General features: G+C 43.1%; 1 protein-coding gene across 1 annotated transcript; it reads right to left on the bottom strand.

Moving 5' to 3' along the window:
- Window positions 1-13,694: 13,694 nt before the first annotated feature.
- MMP7 (matrix metallopeptidase 7) lies at window positions 13,695-21,995 on the bottom strand. Its single transcript, XM_072732048.1, has 6 exons — window positions 21,838-21,995; window positions 18,778-19,004; window positions 18,544-18,692; window positions 17,055-17,183; window positions 15,485-15,646; window positions 13,695-13,970 (listed from the first exon to the last, which is right to left on the bottom strand). Exons 1-6 carry the CDS (start codon window positions 21,943-21,945, stop codon window positions 13,954-13,956), a joined length of 792 nt encoding a protein of 263 aa, XP_072588149.1. The 5' UTR covers window positions 21,946-21,995; the 3' UTR covers window positions 13,695-13,953.
- Between the last annotated feature and the right edge of the window lie 325 nt (window positions 21,996-22,320).

Here is a 22,320-nt window from a genome sequence, read left to right as displayed (position 1 = left end):
TAGGAGATACACACAGAGGGGCATGGGCCCATGGCCCATGGTTCAGATTGGTCCATGTGATCACAGAGGCTGAGAAGTGCCCCTACCTGCCGTCTGCAAGCTGGAGACCCAGGAAAGCCCATGTGTAATTCAGTCCTAGTCTGAAGGCCTGAGAACCGGGGAAGATGAGATGTGACGGCTCCAGCAGTGAGGCAGGAAGAAACAAAGTGAGTTCTTCCCTCCACTTTTGATTGTATTCAGGTCACTCACAGATTGGATGATGCCCGCCTGTACTGGGGACAGCAGTCTGCTGAGTCCAAACACCCTCACAGATGCGTCCAGAAATAAGGCGTAATGTGGCACCCCATGGCCAGTCAGGCAGGTTGACACAGAAAGCTGACCATCACCGTCTGTGCTATCTGCTGGGCAGGTCGATCCTTGTAGCAGAGGGAAAAATCCTGTCCTAGGCCTGGTGGCCTGGTTCCTACTGTCTCTGTGATAACTGTGTGTTATAGGCACAACATAGTGTTATCCTTTCTTCCTAATTTAAATGTAGGTGTGTTTAATATTTCATGTCTTTCTACATATGAAAACAATGGCATTATCCCTTTACTTTGCAGTTTTAAGTCTTGCTTGATTTTTCTCTGTAAAAACAAAACAAAACAAAACAAAACACTTTATCTGCTTGAACTATATCTTCCTAAAACTCATAGTGAACAACTGTGGCAATAAATGTGTCTAATTCTTGTAGAATGGGTACCGAGGTGAGCAATTAGTCCCTAATCATTAGCATGTAATTAGTTACATTAATCTGGGCTTACATTGGTAGACTTGTGTTCATCAAAGAGTAATAAAGACAGTTTTCAAGCAAAAAAAAAAATTTAATGTTGATCATTTTTAAGGCACAATTATGAATGGCTAGAAAAATAAAATTTAAATAGCTGGTATACACAATACAAGCCCGATGACCTATTTTTAGATTCAACAGACATAAAACCACTTTCTGAAATTATTGTGTTTCCTGTACTTACTGTGGGTGGCCTGGGGTGAACGCTTCATGGGGGGCACAGTTCCCGCTGGCCGGGGGTGTGTGCAGTGATCCCCGTGTTAGCACCATCCAGTCAAACAGCACCAGGAATGTACTTGTTCTTAAGACAGTGGGGTCGTCACTTAGTGCAGTGAGGGAGGCTGCATGCCTGCAACATTTCTTTCAGAACTCATCAGAAAGGACCTTTCAGGAGGGATTTCAGCCTGTGTTCAGTCCTACTGAGACCTGGGGTTTTCCCCGGGGTTGGATGGTGTCAGCAAGTTCCAGAACTAAGTGTTGGTCTGGGGCAGAGGGAAACAGAATCTACAGCTTTAGTTGGCTAGGAGACAATGGCACTCATTTTTAGCTAGGATGGAAAACATTTTGGTTATTTTTGTGCTTTGGACGTGTTCCTGTTCCTGTCTGTGTTCAGATGAGGTCACAGAGTGGCCTGGTCTGAAGATGTTCTGTGAAATTGTTCATGTTGTACCCCAGGGCCATGTCATGAGTTCAGGCCAGCTCCCAGCCCTACTTTCTTTCTCAGCTCCGTGAGGGGACCTGGATTGTGAAAGGTTAAATACCTCTGAACCGTAAGGAGTTACCATCACAGGTCAGCATCTCAGGCAGGCTGGTTCAGACATGGCATCTGGGCTCCACCCTGGGTTTGTGCTCTAGTAGGTTGGCGTGGGCCTCAAGAATTTGCATTTCTCACCCATCGCCAAGAGCTGCTGATGCTGCCAGGCCACACTTGGATAACCACTGGAGTCAGTGGGAGGATCAAAGAGGAGGTGTTTACGGGGAAGGAAAGACCTATTGCAGTTAGCGCATTCCCAGGGTAGAAGTCTAGCGCCTTCCATGGAGACAGATCTCTAGTATCTATGGAAATCCTGGTGCCCTCCCAACACGGCTACCCTGTGTGTTTTCCTGGTTCAAGGGACCACTCTTCCTGGGGAAGTTCACAGGAAGAATCTCTCCACTATGATTTGTGCAGATTGTTGACAAGTTTGTAATTAACATGAAAATAAAACGTACATATTTAGGGGGCCTGGGTGGCTGGGTCAGTGAAACATCTGCCTTGGGCTCAGGTCATGATCTCAGGTCCTGGGATTGAGTACTGGGTCGGAGACTCCCTGCTCGGGGAAGCCTGCTTCTCCTTCTCCCTCTGTCCCTCCTGCTCCTCCATACTCTCTCTTCCTCTCAAATAAATAAATACAAAATCTTAAAAAAAAAAAAAAAATACCTGTGTTTACTGTCCATTTTCCAGGAAGTTTCTAATAACAAAGAAGCAGATCCATTTCAGGAAAATGGGTTAGAAAACCAGCAATTCAACTGCATTATCTGCAAATTGTCTTTTTTTTGCAAATTAGATATTGTACTACCTGCAAAGTAACTCTTAGAATATGCTTTTTAACTGTTTCACTCTGTCAGTGTTAGGACAGAATTCCTTAGGGACACCTGGTGGCTGGTTGAGCCTCTGCCTTTGGGTCAGGGAGTGATCCTGGGGTCCTGGGAAGAGTCCCACATCGGGCTCCCTGCAGGGAGCCTGCTTCTCCCTCTGCCTGTGTCTCTGCCTCTCTCCATGTCTCTCATGAATAAATAAATGAAATCTTTTTTTAAAAAGACAAAATGCCTTAAAAAATGTAATTGCTCATGTTTTTGAAATACATAAATGTCTACTGAAGAAGTTGACATTTTCTATTTGATTTTGTATATTCTTTTCTAAGACATTTGGTGAAAAGAGGAAGTGGTAAATAGGGTGGAACTGGTTGGTCTCTAATTGTTCTGAAAAAAATGGGTGTAGTTTACTTCCTTCTATATTTAGCCACATGGGGATGAAAGAAAAGAAACGACATGGGCTTTTGTGGCTCAGGTGGGCAGCCTGTCTTACAACTTACATGGATTCTGTTAATTCTTTTGTTGTTGCCGTTGTTTTAAATATTTTATTTTCTGCTCTGCATCACTTGCCATAAGGGAAACACAAATCAAAACCACAATGAGATATCACCTCACACCAGTGAAAATGGTGAAAATTAACAAGACAGGAAACAACAAATGTTGGAGAGGATGTGGAGAAAGGGAAACCCTCTTGCACTGTTGGTGGGAATGTGAACTGGTGCAGTCACTCTGGAAAACTGTGTGGAGGTTCCTCAAAGAGTTAAAAATAGACCTGCCCTACGACCCAGCAATTGCACTGCTGGGGATTTACCCCAAAAATACAGATGCAGTGAAACAGCAGGACACCTGCACCCCAGTCTCTATAGCAGCAATGTCTACAATAGCCAAACTGTGGAGGGAGCCTCAGTGTCCATCGGAAGATGAATGGATAAAGAAGATGTGGTCTATGTATACAATGGAATATTCCTCAGCCATTAGAAACAACAAATACCCACCATTTGCTTCAACGTGGATAGAACTGGAGAGTATTATGCTGAGTGAAATGAAATCTTAAAAAAAACAAAAAAAAACCTTGCTCTGGTCTAAAACATGTTCTCTTTGCTCTAGGGAAGGGAAGGTTGACTTTACCAAAGATGAGAAAGAATATTTTCCATTCCACTTTCTAGTACATCAAAGATAAGAGAGAAAAACAAACATGGTGAGATGATGCTTTGAAGTGGTGTGAACATCACACCCTGTATGGGTGGTGAGGAGATGGTGCATGCAAGGAAGACCCCAGGCCCCAGGGCAGGTGGCAGCTGAGAGTGGGGTCTCTGCACTTGGGCTTCCCTGGTCCTCAGGATGGAGCGTTGCAAGAGCCTGTATTCAAGGCTGTGGTGGGGAGGGCGGGAGGTGGTGGGGCGGTGGGCACTGCGATGGCATGGGAAAAACAGCCATGCTTCCTCCTGGGTCTCTCTGCCACGACCACACACAGCACTTCTGACTCTGGCTCTCGGTCATACCAGCTGCCTGTCTTGCAATTTAACTCAATTCTGAGGCTGCCTCAGACCCCACATATTAGGGGCTCAGTCCTGAGAGACTGCCCATTTTAGTTTCCAGCCGCAGATTCCCAGTTAGCTGCAACTTGGCACCAACTTGGCCACAATCTCGTGTTCCTATGATCACCCTACTTGGAGTCAATCACCTGCTAGAGCAGCTTACAGAACTTGGGGAACCACATTTACCAGTTTATTAAAGGACATGAGAAAGGGTACAGATGAGCAGCCAGGTGACAGGTGTGTGGGGCAAGGTTTGCAAGGGTCCCAAGCATGGTGCTTCTGGACTTGGGGTGTGTCACCATCCCAATATATGGATCTGTGCACCAACCTGGAAGCTCCCAGAGGTTCTTATTTTGTATATATATTTTTAATAGAAGCTTCATCATGTAGGTGTGATTGGTCATTAACTCCGTTTTCATCCCTTCTCCCTTCTTAAGACAATGATGGGGGGCTTCCAATCATGGCTTGGTCTCTGTGTGGATCCCACCCACCCAGCATCACCTCATAAGAGTAAAAGATGCACTCATCACTAGGAAAGTACAAGAGTTTTAGGAGCCCTGAATCATGCACTGGGGTCAAAGACCAAATATTAGAACAAAAGATGCTCCTCGTGCTCTAGCCACTTAGGACATTAAAAGGGTTTCAGGTGCTCTGTGCCAGGAACTGGGGCAGAGACAGTCATTCACTACGGTGTGGCCTCATATACTTCCCTGCCTCTAGTCCAGACAGCTCTGGAATTCTGTTGGGTTGAGTCTGGGTGCTGGGATCCTTGCTCCGTACTCTGGATTCTGGGTTGGTGATCCCTGGTGCTGGAATCAACTAACTTTTGTTTAGAAGTTAAGAGTTTACTTGCTTTATTCCAACTCTTCAATTTCTATTCTACTGATGGAAAACCTGAAACTCAGAGACGCCAGTGACTTCGCCACACGATCCAGCTAATAGGCAGCATCAAACCCATGTCCACATGGCTGGTTCACCCCTGGGAATATTTTGCTGCCCAGCAGTGACATTTTCTGGCTAAAAGGGGCTGCAGTGAATAACTGTGCTAGGAGAGGGTGTAACATGGAGGCCTCCAGGGCAGATTGGGGAGTATGGGCACCTGGTTATTTTTTTGTTTTTATTAACCTTTTTGAAGAACAAATTGTGATTTTAGAAATCATTTTTGCTTTTAAAAATTCCCCATATTATTGATCCATAACCTTAGTTTTATCATTTCTTTTCTTTAAGAAAGATAGGATTGCCACCTCCTTTTAAAAAGCCAATTTAAAAGACTCCTAACTCTGGGAAACGAACTAGGGGTGGTGGAAGGGGAGGAGGGCGGGGGGTGGGGGGGAATGGGTGACGGGCACTGAGGGGGACACTTGACGGGATGAGCACTGGGTGTTATTCTGTATGTTTGTAAATTGAACACCAATAAAAATAAATTTATTAAAAAAATAAATAAAAAGCCAATTTAAGCCTAATATCAAAACTTGATAAAAACAGTACAATAAAAGTAGATTACAGTCCAGTCTCATTTGTGAATACAGATGCAAGGACCCTAATGTATATTAGCTTACTGATTTCAGTAATGATGAAAAATATATAGTGATAAATTAAGGTTTACTTTTAGTAATACAAGGAGAAAATTCTGCATTAGAAAAGAAATCTATTAATGTAAATTCACATACTAATAAGCTAAAGAAGGAACTACTTAGGAACATTTCAACAGATGCAGAAAAAGCACCTTATTTACAATTTTAGTTAGTAGAAAACTAGAAATAAAAAGAAACTCCCCTAATGGGATAGAAAGGTATTTGTCTTTTTACCTGGAAAAACTTGAAAAGCATTGGCTATGCATAAGACCAGGAAAACACCAGAATACATGGTGGTAACAGAATGTTCTGCATAGTATCACTGAAGTTTCAGGACAAAGTAATAAGACAGGGAATAATAGTAAGAAATGTACAGATTGGATGGAAAGAGATGAAATTGTCACTTGCAAGTATTGTGATCATTTACATGGAAGACTAAAGAAAACTAACAGACTTTTAGAAGTAATAAGAAAGTTTAAATACTATAAGATCAATATACAAAAATCAGAGGTATCTCTCAATACCAGCAATAATAAAATCAAGAAGATAATAGACAATAAAATACCAAAACATCCAACACAACAATAACAAAACTGTAAAATATCGAGGACTTATGAGACAAAAATTCACAAGACCATTAAGAACATTTAAAACTCTAGCAAAGGGCATGAAGAAAGCGGAGTTAAAAGTGAGATAAATCATCTTCATGAATGAGGATGCAGAATATAAGGATAACAATTTTGCCTCAATTTAATGCAATTTCAAGCAAAGTCACAGCCACCTTTGGAGAGATCCCGCCCTGCTCATATTTTGAATGAACCTTTCACTGAGTAAGTCCTGGTAGAAGGCAGGAACCCACCTCCCACCTCTCTCTGTGGAAGTGGAAGAAGGGCCAGACACTCTTTGCTCTTTTTTTTTTTTTAAAGATTGTATTTATTTATTCATGAGAGACACAGAAGAGACAGAGACATAGGCAGAGGGAGAAGCAAGCCCCTCATGGGGAGCCTGATGCGGGACTCGATCTTGGGATTCCAGGATCATGCCCTGAGCTGAAGGCAGATGCTCAACCACTGAACCACCCAGGTATCTCACTCCTTGCTCTTTGGAAGCTAGCACATGAGTATGTGATCCTAGCTTGAACAAAAAACTCTCCTTCTCAGGGCTCTGAGTCTTGAGTGGTACAGGGATGCAGGGAGAGTTCAGAAGACTTCACCATGGCAGCAGCCACACTGGCATCCCAAATAGGTGCTCCCTGCAGTAGCCCTGTCATGCTGCCGTCTGTTCTTCTTTGGTGCATGCCCATTTTTTGAGCCTGTTTCTCTAGGCTTTTTCCTGAGAGCTCCAGTGAACTCTGATGCCTTCTGCAGCAAATTCGTTTCTGCATTAAATCAGATAGAAACAGTTTCTGTTGCTTGTAATCAAGAACTTGGAACTGAGAATCTTGCCAAAATATTTCTGAAATTTATGTGGAAGAATTCAAGTCTACTATGAGTAACTAAAACCAGGAGTCAGCAAAATTTTTCTATAAAAATACTAAACATTTTAAGCTTTGGTGGCTGGATACAGCTGCTCAACTCTACTGTAATGCTCAAAAGCAGCCATTGACAGAAAATATGTAAGCACACTTTGTTGTGTTCCAATAAAACTTTATTTACAAAAATAGTCAGTGGGCAGATTTTGGCCCATGGGCTGGAATTCCCTGATCCCTAAGACAATCATAAAAAAGAAAAGCAACAAGGACACAGACTCACTCTACTAACTAGTCAGACGTATTACCCAGCCACAGTGGGGAAAAACAACGCGGTATGAACATAGAATCATACAAACGGCCCAAGGAACAGGATAGAACTCAGAAAGAGGCCCATAAGAGTTTGGGTTAATTAAACATTTTGTAGGAAAAATTGGTTCACTATATGGAAAAAAAGTAAATTAGATCTGTACCTCTGGCAAAATAGAAAAAGAAGCTCAAAATATTAAAAGTAAGTAAGAAGCTAAATATGGAAGAATAAGATTCCTGGAAGAAAATATGGAATATCTTCAGGACTTGGGAGTAGGGAGGAATTATGATTGCTAGGGTAGGCCATTATTGAACATTATTTTGTTTTTTCAGAGGACACATCAGCAGAGAAAGTGATAGTGTTATTAGGTCAAGTTAGCCTGGAGTTGGAATCTGTGTGGTCAACTCAGGTGAGCATAGTCTCATTCAAAGAATGAGCACTGGCCACACACTGGTGAAGGAACCATTGTCTGGGTCATGTCAGACTGCTTAGGGAATGCATGTCTTTTTTGTGGACACAATGACGGGAAATCCCAAAGGCATAGTATTTGGAGCCAAAAAGTAACACAAGGCCCTGATTGATAATTCTATAAATAACATGGCTTTCAGGTACATGAATGAGACACGTGAGCAAGACATAAAGTAGGTATCAAGTAATTTTGTTTGGTTTTATTTTGTACACATCCTTAATGGTATCTTATTAGAGAGGCAGTAAAAAAGACTGGAGATGCACAAACATGTCTTCAAACTCAAGAGTTATCACATGGCAGCTGCGAGAATTTCCTCTTTTATGAAGTGGATGAGATACTACCTACCTCTCAGGGTAGCTGTAATTCCTAGAATGTCAGCAGGTAGGGCGGATTGAAGGTGGTTTCATGTTCTTTGTCATGCTCTCCCATGGAGAAATGGAGTTTGTTTTCCTCATTTTGAATCCTGTGTCCTGGCAGCATGTCTGCTTCAAAAGACAGAACTCCAGTATCCCAGGGAGCCCAGCATAAGGGCTCTCATTCAGGAAAAAGTCAATTTCCATTTGATCTTTTTCCAGACCATTTATATGTCAATTAATTCATTCATTAACATCAACAAATGTTAAATGGGTGTCTACTCTCTATCACATGCTCTTCTAGGTACTGAACAAAACAGATAACTTCCCTGTCTGAAAGTAATTAAAATGATACCCTTTAGTCTTTGGTGAAGTGATGGTTATTAAGATAATCAGAATATTAGAGTTTCACTAAAAAGGCATCATTTTCTGGTCTGGACACAAAAGAAATGAAGTTCAGAGGAAATTTATCTAAGTAAATTTTAATGAATATCCTTCCAAGTATTAATTCTCATCAAGCTGAATAGAAACCATTTAGCTATTTCAAATTTAAAGTAGCCTGTATTCTACCTATCACTCTTGACTTATATCATCATCTGAAAGATGTCTAAAATGAAAATTTTAATTGAGCAAGTTAACTCAAATTAATATTTATTCATTCATTCATTCATTCATTCATTTGACCATTCAACAAATGTATATTAAGTGACTTCTCTGTACCAGTGATCATGCTAATCATTAAGCTTCTAACTCCAAAGAGTTCAGACACAGACTCTGCCTTTTCTGCCGAGAATTCCACTGTTCCTGCTGGTATCACCAGGGGAGGAGAAGCTTAAGGAAGTGTTAGAGCACGGATTCAGAATGGTGCCATAGATTATGAGGTTGTGGTCTGTGAACGCTGAGGTAGATACTTCCTGTGTGTGATCTAGTTACAGGTAACCTGAGGATGTGGACTAGGTGTTAAGTTTGAACAGAACTTTAACCTATTATGTAAGGTTCCCAACTTTTCTATATAGTTGCTTGCTCTTTTCGGGGCTAGGAAAATTTGCTAATTTGAGATGCAAGAAGAAGAAGCAGCCTTTCAAATGTATTTGAAGAATGCTGAGGTAGTTCTCAAAGTGGTGCTGTTTCTTAAACTTTGACCCATCATCTTTTGGTAACCATCACACCATGTTTCTCGTCACCAGGTGAAGTTGCCTGGTGGGTCACAGCTGTCCCTTAGCTGGAGGTCAGGTCAAAGTGCGAGTCCCTGTGATCTCCATGGCCATTAGCATCGGAGTGGCTCTGTCACAGACGTGGAAAGATCACTGAATATGTGGGCAGGCATCGTGTTGCGTGACAGCTTCCATCCTTGCAGAAAATATAAAGAAACAGTTGTGGTCACCAGAGGCACGTTCTCCAACTTCATCTGTCTCCTTTATACTGAAACACTGAATTCCCTCTTTGTTGGTTGGGGCATTGATATCTGGGCTGTGCTGGCAAAGAGGGTAGAAACTAGGACTTATTTTTGCTGATCCACACAGCATTTTATTGAAGCAAGTGTACTTTCAGTTGGAATGAATAGAGCTCCTCCAGTTTAAATGATAGATGGTTTCATAAGAGAAAGGGTGACCCCCTGTGGCAGTTTTAAAACATGACCTCAATGTTTCGGCACCTCCTGCATCAAGGTGGCCTGTACACACCCTCATCTTGAATCTAGTGGGTTTGGGGTTGCTTTGACCAGTGACTACAGCAGGACTGAAGCTCTATGACTTCGGAGGCTAGATGCAAAAGCCAATATAGCTTCTCCTTGCCTGCGGGAACACCTGCTGCTGGAGGCTGGAGCCTCCACATGTGGAGTCCCATCATCTTCCCATCTCCAAGCTGGAGGACCGTGCGCACGATATAGCTGCAGTCCCTGCTGAGCCCAGATCTCCAGCACCTGAACAACATGGCATACATGGGAGGGAAGCCATTTTGGACCCTCCAAACCAGCCATTCCACCCCATGAAGCAAACAAATTGCCCTGTGGAGACTTGCCCAAATTTCAGACTCACAAAATCATGGGACTTCATAAAAGGATTGTTGGTGTAAGCCACTATTTAGTGCAGTGATAGGTTACTGAAACACCCCTTATGTTAGCTCACGTCCTCCAAAAAGCAGATGCCAAGACACGATTAGACACACAAGAGATTTATTGCTGGGTATCCTTCCCATGCCTAGGAGGGATACAGGGGAAAAGAATGGAGCAGGTGGAGGGAGCCTCCAGGCCATGATGTGGGTCAGGACTCTGTGAGGTATTAGGGTACATCACAGTTGTAAGACAGTCTCAGTCAGGCCAATGTGAGTCCCAAGCCTGCTAGAGAGGCCCTACTTGTCCAGGATACTTTCTGGTCAAACTGGAGTTTTGGACTTGCATATAATCTGTGCTAGAATTCATACAGTGGAGCTCCGGAGCCCATTACCCATTTCTCAGTCATTTATTGTAGCACTTAATGTGGTATATTATAGTAATTTCTGGAATATCTGTTCTATTGACCAAACTTTTAGATTCTGGAAGGTACACACTATGTGTTTTTTTTTTTTGTTGTTGTTGTTGTTGTTGTTTTTTACCTTTCCGTGCTGCTTCTCTCTGCAGGTTCCTGATTCAATGAATATTTGTTGAATGCTGAGAATAATGATCAAATTATGTCTCGTGTGTAGTTACAGGAATAATCCTTTGACCATATATGTGGGGGTTTGTTCTGGACTCTATTCTATTTCATTGGTCTCTCTTTACACCAGTACCATCTATTTTTTTTAAAGATTTTATTAATTTATTTGAGAGACAGAGAGAGAGAAAGAGAGAGAAAGAATGAGCAGGGGGAACGGCAGGTAGAGGGAGAGAAAGAAGCAGATTCCCCTCTGAGCAGGGAGCCCAATGTGGGACTCCATCCCAGGACCCTGACATCATGACCTGAGACAAAGGCAGATGCTTTACCGATTGACCCACCCAGTTGCCCCAGCACCTTATGATTTTGACTGTAGCTTTGTAGTAAGTTTTGAACTCAGCAGTGTGAATTTTCCAGCTTTGTTCTTTTTCAGGATTGTTTTGGCTCTTTAGGGTCCCTTGAGAGTCCATACGAATTTTAGCAGAAGTTTTTGTCATTTGCATTAAATCTGTAGTAGATCACTTTGGGTACTACTGACCTTTTAACAGTATTGGGTCCACCAGTCTATGAACATGAGATTTTCCCACTAATTTACCTTCTTTGATTTCTATTACTCCTTCCTTAATTCCTAAGTATTTTATTCTTTTTTGATACAATTATTAATGGCATTGTTTTAATCTCCTTTCAGATTGTTCATTGTTAGTGTACAGAAATGCAACCCATTTTTGCTTGTTGACCTTCTGTCCTGCTACTTTGCTGAATTTATTGGTTCTAACAGGTGTGTGTGTGTGTGTGTGTGTGTGTGAGAGAGAGAGAGAGAGAGAGAGAGAGAGAGAAAGAGATCTTTAGGGTTTTCTGTGTGTAAGATCTTATCTTTGTGACCAGGGATAATTTTACGCCTTCCTTTTTATTTTGGCTGCCATTCATTTTTCTTATCTGATTGCTTTGCTTAGGACTTCCAGTATGATGTTGGGTAGCAGTGGCAAAAGTGGGCACCCTTGTCTTGTTCTTGATCTTAGAGGAAAAGATTTAAATTTTTCCTCACTGAGTATGATGTTTGTTTTTCATATTTTTATTATGTTGTGGGAGTTTCCTTTAATTCCTAGTGGTTGAGTGTTTTTATCATAAAAGAGTCTGAATTTTGTCAAGTGCTTTCCTGCATCAATTGAGATGATTATGCAGTTTCCCCCTTCTTTTGTTAATGTGGTCTATTACATTGATCGATTTTCATCTCATTGCAACACCTTTGCATTCCAGGAATAAATCCTACTTTCATGGTGTGTAATCCTTTTACTATGCAGCTGAATGTGGTTTGCTAGTACTTTGTTAAGAATTTCTGTATCAATTTCATAAGGAGTGTTGGTCTGTGGTTTTCTTGTAGTGTCTTTGTCTAGCTTTGATATATAGGTAATGTTGGCCTTATAAAATGAGTAAAGGAGTGTTACTTCCTGTTCAAATTTTTGGAAAAGTTTGGGAAGGATTGGTATCAATTTTCCTTTAAGTATTTGGTGGTATTCACTGGTGAAGCTTTCAGTCCTGGGCTTTCCTTGGTCAGGAGATTCTTGATTACTGGTTTAATCTCCTTACTAGTTATGAGTCTATTTCGATTTTCTATTTCTTCATGATTTAATATTGGCAGGTTTTGTGTTTCTAGGAACTTTTCCATTTAGTCTACGTTATCCAATTTGCTGGCATATAATTGTTTACAGGGCTCTTACTTTTAAACTTTATTTTTGTAGAGTCACTAGTAATGTTCCCACTTTCAGAGCTAAACTTTAAGTGATTTGAGCCTTCTCTCTTTTTCCCTTAGTGTGTCTAGGTAAAGTCTTGTCAATTTCGTTGATTTGAAAAATTCCAGATTGTAATTTAATGTTTAATCTATAAGGTTAAAGTTCACAGCAAAATCGAGTGGAAGGGATGATGTCTTCCACAGGCCTCCATTCTTTCTGAGGCATAGCCTCCCTCCTTATCAGCACTCCCACTACGGTCTGCCTGATGGTGTCCCATTAAGTTCTTTTTCTTTTTCTCCCTCAGTTTTGATATTTTCCAATGCCCTACTTTCAACTTTGCTGATTCTTTCTTCCACAGAGAGTGCTTCTCCCACAGAAACACATCCTCTGTGCTGCAGGGAGAGCTGTGTGGACATCAGGAAATGAGTTTCCGGGAGAAGTCAGAGGGATGGGGTATAGACCCGGGGGTAGGGGGCCGGGGCCTGGGGAGGTAGGCAGCTGCTGAGAAACCCCTGATGCTGGGGCAGGAGGAGGTTTTGAGGGATGGGGATACTGTCCAATTCCATCAACCTCGTACTACATGAAATCCCACTACGGAGGCACGTCTTCAGTGTGTCACCAAAGTCTTTCGGGGCTGGCCCTGGGCCCAGGAAAGGGAACACAGGTGCGACAGTGTCAGGGGAGATACAGTGAAGTCAGGTCAGGGGTAGGGACTCAACCAGAAGTGATGACAGGAATGTAAAACATTGGGAATTCACATGTATTAGTGGGAAGAACTGAACTTCCAGAATACTCAGAGTGAAAGCCTGGGCCAGCAGAAGAAGGGGAACTAGGTGCCTCCACGGGCTTCATAAGGAACAAGGAAGAGCTGGGGTTGCCCTGCCCACACGGTGACAGGTCAGTGTGCCATGGAGGACCCGGGGTGAGGTGGGATTTTTTGTTCGTTTGTTTGTTTGCTTTGGTCTTTTTTTTTTTTTTAAATTTTTATTTATTTATGATAGTCACAGAGAGAGAGAGGCAGAGACACAGGCAGAGGGAGAAGGCAGGCTCCATGCACCGGGAACCTGATGTGGGATTCGATCCGGGGTCTCCAGGATCGCGCCCTGGGCCAAAGGCCGGCGCCAAACCGCTGCGCCACCCAGGGATCCCATGCTTTGGTCTTGATTTTGTTGCATAGCCTGTCTTTTCTGACCCAGAAACAATGCTTCCTGATAGAAATCCTTTTGCTATGGAATAAAAACTTTATTTATCTGTGCATTTGTTAAAATTCACCAAATGCAAAGTCATCGACAAATGAGGCACTTGCACCATAGAAGAGCTTCTCTTTGGGACAGCAAGACATGTGATGACCACGGCATGGGGGAGAACGAACCAGGTACTCAGTGGAGCTCAGGGACCGTGTGCATTACCTCTGCTCGAGGACAATGACACCGAATCCAGGGAATGGAAGTGTGTTCTCCCTGCAGCTCCAAATTTCTCCTTAAATTCTGTTCTCTCCTGTTGAGAGAAAATGAGATCATTTGATATGGTATATACAACACATGAAAACCATTGAGAGATGCTAAAAGCAGAAGACGTGTCACAAGCTGTCCCGCCCCCAGCCCCCTTCTCGTGCCTGGAATGTAGGTTCTGAGGACCCTCCTCCAGAGGCGGAGAGGGAGGTGTTGGTGCTCGTGGGCAGGGGGCCGGGTGGCTGTGCACCCCATGCCTGCCGTCCAGCAGCTGCACCGTCTCGGGTAAGGTACCGCTCAGCCCCTCTTCAGGTGCGGTCTCCCATGTGCGAGATGAGGGTAAGGGCAACTCGCTGGGTTGTCGTGTTCAATGAGCTAATGCACGTGGAACGCTGGGTGCCCAACGCGCGGGGCGCATTATAGCTATTATTTTTATGATTCTGAGAAGAACATCCATGAGTTTAATGATATACTTCTGAACTTATATTCTCTGTTCATAGGCCTTCTTGGATAAATGAACTGGTTAAATTTAAAACCTATTTCATTAAGTCTTGGTTTCATTTGTCCAGAAGCTACCTCTTTCCGCCGTGGCCTAGGGCACCTCATTGTCTGATAGTTAATAATATAATGCCCTGGTCTGTCTGCTTCATGTGAAATCTGATCAAGCCCTTCCTAATTTTCTTGAGGTTCTAGGACAGTTACAGATGCCAGGAGCATTCGATGGGCCACAGATTTATGGCAGGGGAGGCGCTGTTTCTACTCTGCTGGCGATCACTTTATCGGCAAGTGTTGTGTCACGTGAACTTTTTGGCAATCGCAGCAATTTGAGTCACAACTTTCAGGCCCAGTTACATGGTATCTTCCAAAATATGTTCCCTGCTGTCCTGATCGGCAAGTGCTCAGTCGCTGTTCAGTATAGGAGATTGTAACCTGGGGGCGCTGAGTCAGCATGCACAGCGGGGACCTCAAGATCATGTGCACCTGAAGTAGGGGAGCTCCTGCTTCTTGAACTTGTTCTTCTCTAGCTTCCTCTGTTGGGGATTGTCCTGTAGGACTACTTAGTGTTCGGGGAACACAGTTTAGGAAACACCATTGATAGTAAATTCTAGGTTTGATCAATTGCTTAAATCCATTTTATTCTAGGAATGATTATCTCCTGAGGACATCGCCTGGTGATTTGGAAGCACTTCCACTGCCTTCTGGTCATTCTGACTGGCAACTAGGGAGGAAGGTGGTAGTTTCTCAGTCCATCCCCTAGGGACAATCTCCTAAAGTATCTGAGCAGAGCAAGAAAAAACAGTGGGTGGCAGCCTGGGGAAAAACAAACAAACAAACAACCTGCCTAGTGTCATTTTCCTGATTTCATGGAATGATACTATGCTACCGAAAACTTAAAATCAATATCACAGGATAAAATAGCCTGGCAACATTTCAAGTATCTAAGGTCTCAAATTTCTCCCCTCAATGGGCCTTTAGATGTATATTCCAGTTTGTTTATCCTAGTGGATACCCATCTCCCAGCCTTTCCTGCAGGAGACAATGTGAAATCTTAAACATTACCGTATAATTTCTGGATTCCTTCTATATCATCCTGTGAAAGTTTGAAATTCTTAGAATCTCTAATGCTGTAGGTCGGATACATCACGGCATCGGGATCTGACGAATGACCCAGGCCCAGAGAATGGCCGAGCTCGTGGGTTGCAGCAATCAGGAAGTTAATTCCTACAACCCAAGAGTGACACACGGTGACTATAAGAGCTACACTGTAAATAACGTCACACATAACACGTAATAAAAAAAATAGGAGAACTGTAAGAATGCACACATCTTCAGAGCCTTTGCAGCTCACTTCCTTGTTTCTAGGCCCTCCCAACTGGACGGTTGAAGAGAATCACAGAGTGCTTTAATCTCATCGCCCCTTCTGCTGTGTTTCTGCCTATGTGCTTCTAATGCAATCAAATAGCAGGCTTCTGGAGGGGAACACGAGGCTTCAGAGGCACGAGGATCCCGGCTTGACATCCGGCTCTGCTACTACCAGTGCAGATTCTGGACACGTGCACTGACCGCCCCAAGTCTCAGTTCCTCATCTGATAACAGAGATAATCCTCCCACTGTGTAGGTTTGTCATTCTACTGGGAGTTTCCACTTTCTGGGAAATAATGGCTGTTTACTGATGGTGAGTTACCAGGAGAGACAGTTTGAGGAAGCTGGGATGAAATGTCCCCTAGTGCCACTGGGTTTGGTTTCTGATGTATTTGATAAGGCGGAAGGGGTGAGCCTGGGAGTTTGCCGAGTGGCCAGAGTGCGGATAGTGGGTGGCATGAAGATGGAGGGACACTCAGTGAGCTGACCCCGAGGGGGAAGAAAGGGGAATGAGCCAGACACGCAGGATGTGGAAGCCAGCCAGTGTCACCACCTCACAAAGGTTGGATGTTGACAGTCAGGCGTTGCTGTGGAGATGAATTCCCATCACCAAACATAAGCACAGATCTCCTTCTCAGGGACAGTGAGCAGCCATGCTATTTTATTTAATTAATATCTTGTTAGAATCTTCTCCACTTAGTATGATTTATACCAGAGCTTTCCTGTTAGTTTCCTGGAGTGTCTGTAATCTCCTACTTTGTAAGGTGATGAATACAATGGACTGGCTGCCTTCTGAACAACAGACTATAATCTCAGAATTGTACACAATTCTTAAATATCATAGTCATTGCTCCTCCTTCTCCTTAAATAAAAAAACTTACTTTTGGGAAATAGAACTGTAATTTATCGAATACTAAGATATCCCAACACCGTGTAAAGCACTGTGTAAACATGATCTCATTTACTTCAAACCATAATCCTATGGGGTGGGAATTATTTATAGATGGAAACTGGCTCAGAGAAGTCAGATAACCCGACCAGAGACATGTGGTGAGTAGCTGGTAGAGCTATGGTGAATTGAGCCCAGTGTGTCTGGGCGCTCAGCCTCCTTCCATCCTGAAGTCATGCCTTTGAATCACGTAGTCTTTGGCAGTTAGCGACGGGTTGGTAATTAGCATGAACTAAAGCCATCATCAAACTCAAGCTAGCATAGGAAGTTCAGATTTTTAGGAACAACATGCAGCAGAAGAGCCCTAGTGTGTCGTACCTATCCTGCTACCATCTGTCCAGCGCTCGTCCTCATCAAAGTGAGCGTCTCCTCCTAGGTCTGGCCCAGGTGCAAAGGCGTGAGCCAGGATGTTTCCTGGTCCATCAAATGGATAGTAGTCCCCGTGAGCTGAAAGAAAATAGGGTGAGTGAAATGATCTCCAGCCATTTTACCTGGGAGTTTACAGAATTACAGAGGCTGCAAAGATCAGCCCAGTGTGGCTGTGAGCTCTTGGTTACCAGCTGCGCGCCCAGGGGGTTGGGGTGTTTACTGGTCACAGGCACTAGTCCAGACTCAGCCCTGACAACCACCAGAGACTGAAGGCTTCCAGAATATGAGACTTTAAATACATCACAGTTAACTTCCAGGGTTAAATCCAATCACTGCACTTGGCCGAATGGTGGCAGGATGGAGGAGTGGTGCACTGCACTCATCACGTTACTTGTGCACCATTTAGTACAATCTTTCTTAAAAACCTAGCTTATTCTTTGTGCGTAGAACAGACAAAGTCTCAGAGAACCACACACAAAGTGTCAAAATGAATTTTGTTAGTGCTGGTATTTATGATGCTTGTTTTTGAATTGCTATCAGGCTGTAACCATGTGAATCCAATGGATTCAAGATCCTTGATTGGAAGACATAGTGGCCATGATCCACGCCTTCTGTGACATTTTCTTTGCTGTTGTCAGTATTGTGGCCAAAGCTCAAATTTCAGCTAAATTCACAGCACCCGAGCAGTTCAACATTAGAACAGACCGAGAAGAGCGACATTTTTCTTTAAATTTGCACCATAAAACGCTAGCAATTAATAGTTCGTGTGTATGGGTTCTATGTTCTTGAGTCCTGTAATCTGAGTTCTCTGAGTTTCTACTTTCTTATTCCGTTGAGAGTGTTGGCAACAGGCCCTTGAGGAGGCACTTAGGGCCTCTGGAGGTTGTCTCCCAGTGTCTTGGTTTAATGTTGATGTTAGTTAGCTATATTTTAACTTGTTCCATAACTACAGACACATATGTACATCCATCAGGATTCACACTGCAAAAAATGGCTGGCAAGCTTTTTGTGTAAAGGACCAGATCATAAGTAATTTAGGATTTATGAGCTTCATGGTATCTGAGATGTCATGATCACTAAATTCTCCCATGGTCGCCCCAAAGCATCATTGATAGTAGGTAAGTGAAGGACCATCACTGTGTTCTGATAAAAATTTCTCCATAAAATGCTGAAACTGCCCTCACACACAAAAAAGATAGAAATTTATTTACAAAAATAGATGGTGGGCCACATTGGCTCATGGGCTGTAATTTGGCATCTCCTGCTATAAAAAGTGGCTTTAAATTAAACTAGCAAAACTATAATGACAGAGATATGTCATTACATATTATACATGTCACATATATATCATATGTAAAGACTATTATAAAGATTTTAAGTCCTGAAAAGAGGAAGGCAGTGACCACACACAGGACCAGCCTACAGCAGCCTGCCTTACCTCCTCTTGCAAAGCCAATCATTATATCTGCAGTTCCCCTTGGAACTCTCCTGAAGGATAGTGGGATCTCTTTGCTCCACATTGCCAAAGCCTTTGCCACTAATTGATTCACTCTGAAGCGTGGTAAGTCTGGGGTGTACGATACGATCCTGGAAGCCAAGAAGAACACAACATTTGAACTTAGGAAGAGAGGGCTTTGCTGCTTTCCCCAAAACGTGCCAAAGTAAAACTAACCTGTAAGTGATGACTTCGGAAGTCCACTTTGGCTTGTTTGGGAACAGTGAGAAATGGGCGACATCAGGCACACCACATCTGGGCTTCTGCATTATTTCTATCGTGCGGGAGTTCAGGATTCCTGTTACAGGCAGGCGAAAGAACTTTTGCATCTCCTTGAGTTTGGTTTTGAAGCTGTCAGCATCCCTTGTTTTTGAGTCAGATGGATAAAACCTCTTGAGATAGTCCTGTTGGAAAGAGAGTGGTTGTTCTACCATCTTATTTATTGTCTCCTTTATAGGTCTCAGAGGGCTATGCATCTTTGCCTCAGATTTCTGTGGACTCAAGTAGTGGTTTGAAGGTAGAGTAGTTATGCAGCCACCAGGTAAAACAAGTGTGCGTTAATGAGGAGAAAATCTAATATTGATAATGATACATTGTCCTTCTTTTTCAGGAGCCAAAGAGTCCCTCCATTTCCCTTTTATCCCATTACATTTTTTTTTCCCATTACATTTTTTTTTAAGAAGATGATTTTTTTTTATTTTAAAGGTTTTTTTTATTTATTTATTTATTTATTTATTTATTTATTTATTTGAGAGAGAGAGAGAGAGAGAGAATGAATAGGGGAGGGGGAAGGAACAGAGGGAGGCGGAGAAGCAGACCAGAGCCTAACTTGGGACTATTCCTAGGACTCTGGGATGGCCTTAGCCGATGGCAGACACTTCACTGATGGAGCCACCCAGGCGCCCTATCCCATTAAATGTTTTGAGGAGAAACCCACCGTATGCTTTATAAAACACAGACTTGCTTGTAAGAGCCAATCAGGAAGAGCACCCAGCATGTCCTTGCAGCAGAGACCCTGTGGGAGGTCCCAGGTCCCCCAGCCATATCAGAGGTTCTCCAGAGGACTGGTCCTCTGAGGTTAAAAGGTCTTAAGAATTTAGTCTTAGGACAGGGTATTATGAAATTATTTCATTTACTGTGCACACTCTCCTGGTGAAGATAGCAAAGCTCAGAGAGCTGAGTGATGTGCCCGGGCCACATGTTAATCTAGCAGCAGAGCTGGCCCTGAGTTCCTCACGGCCTGTCCTGTGGGCTACAGGACACAGCTGTTCTCTCAGGCGTCCTCCACCTGGGGCCTTGGGACCTTCTTCAAAGACTCCAGTGTGTGGACACTAGGGTGGCAGCCCAGTGGCCTCAATAAGACACATTAAAAGTCAATGACAGAGGAGCAGCACCTTCACGAGAACTTGTATCAAGCACCTCTGAGTGACAGGACCAGGATCTTTCTGTGCAAATCTCATCCAGACCTCAAGCCACCTGGGACGTAGGTGTTGCGTTATCATTCCTACTCACACATGAAGACTAGTGACTCAAACAAGGAAATCACTTGCTCGAGCTCACCCCATGAGGAGCTGCATTTGAACTCGTGTTCCACCCCCAAAGTCCATTTCATTAGAAAAATGCGGAGGGATGTAGGATGCATGATGGTGTTGGTGTGGTCTGAGTCCCTCAGGGGCGTGCGTGTCAGGGAAGTAAACTTCATCATACTGAGCTCTCTTTTCAAGATTCCAGTGATTGTGTTTTACTTCACTCAACAAACATCCAGGACAATTAAGAATGAATCTGTTGTTTTAAAATAAGTAAGTCATTTTATCTCTTCCAGAGCCACAGGCTTCACAAACACACTCTTTTGGAAGAAATCTTTTTGCATTCTTGACAGAAATTTTCCTGCCTTCTGTTAAACCCAGCTAGTGTCTCTAGTTTATTGGCGACCTGTGCATGAAGTCAAGGGACTCATTGCTCCTGCAAAAGCATCCCTTATGGAGAACCCATTAGATCGAACTTTATGGAATTGTTGTTTTACAGGAAAAAAAACCAGTTAAATATCAGTAATTTAATACTGTTCAATCTAACATATTACTGGGGCTTTTTCAAAGTCAAAGTTACTGTGAAATAAAAGTAGACTTTTCTTATGTTTAAAGCTTAAATTTTTGAATAGTAGTTAGGAGTAAACAACCCATTATTTTACCAAATATTATTATTTATACTTATCAGTTTGCTTATTAAGTAGTATATTGGAATGACCATGGCTTTTGAACCAGAAAAACTTGTCCTTGACTCCTATCACTCTCATTACCAAGTATGTGAATCAATATCACTTTGGCTCCTTCTTTTTCCGGAATTGGAGCTAAAGATTCAATGACACAAAGTATATGGAGCACTTTGTAATCTATGATTATTGTACTCATGATTGTTGGCATTGTTGTCACTTCTTTGTTCATGAGAGGAATCCTGTGAGCACATAGTGTGGCTGTCCCTACTGGGCAAAGTCAGGAGTTTGCACCTGCCCATCATCCTCCCCGCTGCTGAGCAGCCAGCTGTAACCTCTGTTTTTTGATTTCAAGCTTCTCCATGACCTGATTCCTCACCTTAAGAGGCAACACTCAGCTCTTTATGAAAAGAATCTCAAGTCACAATAAGTAAAACATTAACAACTTCAATTCATTGAGTAGACACAGTGTTCCAGGTTCTGGGTTAAGTGCCTCATGGCACCCCACCTGGTGATGCCACTATCATTGCCAATTTCCAAGTCAGAAAGAATGTCGAAGTGCAGAGAAGTGTAATAACATCCTCATGTCTGTTTACTTGGTGAGGGGAGCAGGAACTGCAGTGTGAACCCAGTTTGGGTAGCAATAAAGCCATTCTGGTTTTGTGTGTTGTTTTGAGAGAGAGAGAGAGAGAGAGAGAGAGAGAGAGAGAGAGAGAGAGAGAGATTGAGAAAAAGATATTGAGAGAGAGGGCAGAGGGGAGGGCAGACAGAGAAAGAGAGAGAATCTCAAGCAGACCCTGCACCGAGCCTGGACCCCGACATGGGGCTTGATCTCACGACCCTGAGATCACGACCTGAGCCAAAATCGAGTTAGATGCTCAACTGACTGAGCCCCCCAGTCAGCCTGCTTTTAATAGCTACTTGATTAAAACATATATATAATCAGAAAAACTACCCAAATCAAAAACCACACCTCATCATGCTGATGGTGAGATGGGGAGCTCCCGGGGAGTGGACCTGTGACCTACCTGAGCCTGTTTCCACTGTGGCTCACTCATGCCACCTGCCTCCCGGGGAAGCGGCAAGGCCAGGCAGCTGGGCAGCAGGTACAGGGCACATAGCATAGCCGGCCGCATCGCCGCTGCCCTGGACAGTTCTTGGACCGAGGCTCAGTCTGCTCGGTTCTGCCAGAGGCTGCAGACATTTATATAGCTTCTCAGCCCTGATGTGGAAATAGGTGACTCATTCAGCTGTTTTCTTTCTTGTAGGTGTCTACAGAACTTTGGAAGTGTGTGTTATTTTTCATTAATGCCAACAAGGAAGTTTTATGTCCTTATTGTCAGGAAACACACAGTGTATTTGCCTTTCAAAGGATTTTTTTTTTTCCTGTCTTCTGTATAAATTTAACTCATGTTATTTGCCAGAATCAAATTTCTACTCAGATAAAACTTTTGCAGTTTAAAGTTTGGGGTAGCATCATTTAGGACATATTGTACATGTATCTTTTTTTT

The sequence above is a fragment of the Vulpes vulpes genome, chromosome 12 (genome assembly GCF_048418805.1).
Source record: "Vulpes vulpes isolate BD-2025 chromosome 12, VulVul3, whole genome shotgun sequence".
In the NCBI taxonomy this organism is placed as follows: domain Eukaryota; kingdom Metazoa; phylum Chordata; class Mammalia; order Carnivora; family Canidae; genus Vulpes; species Vulpes vulpes.
The sequence above is the reverse complement of the archived record's forward strand: the minus strand, read 5'-3'. Positions and strand labels throughout refer to the sequence as shown.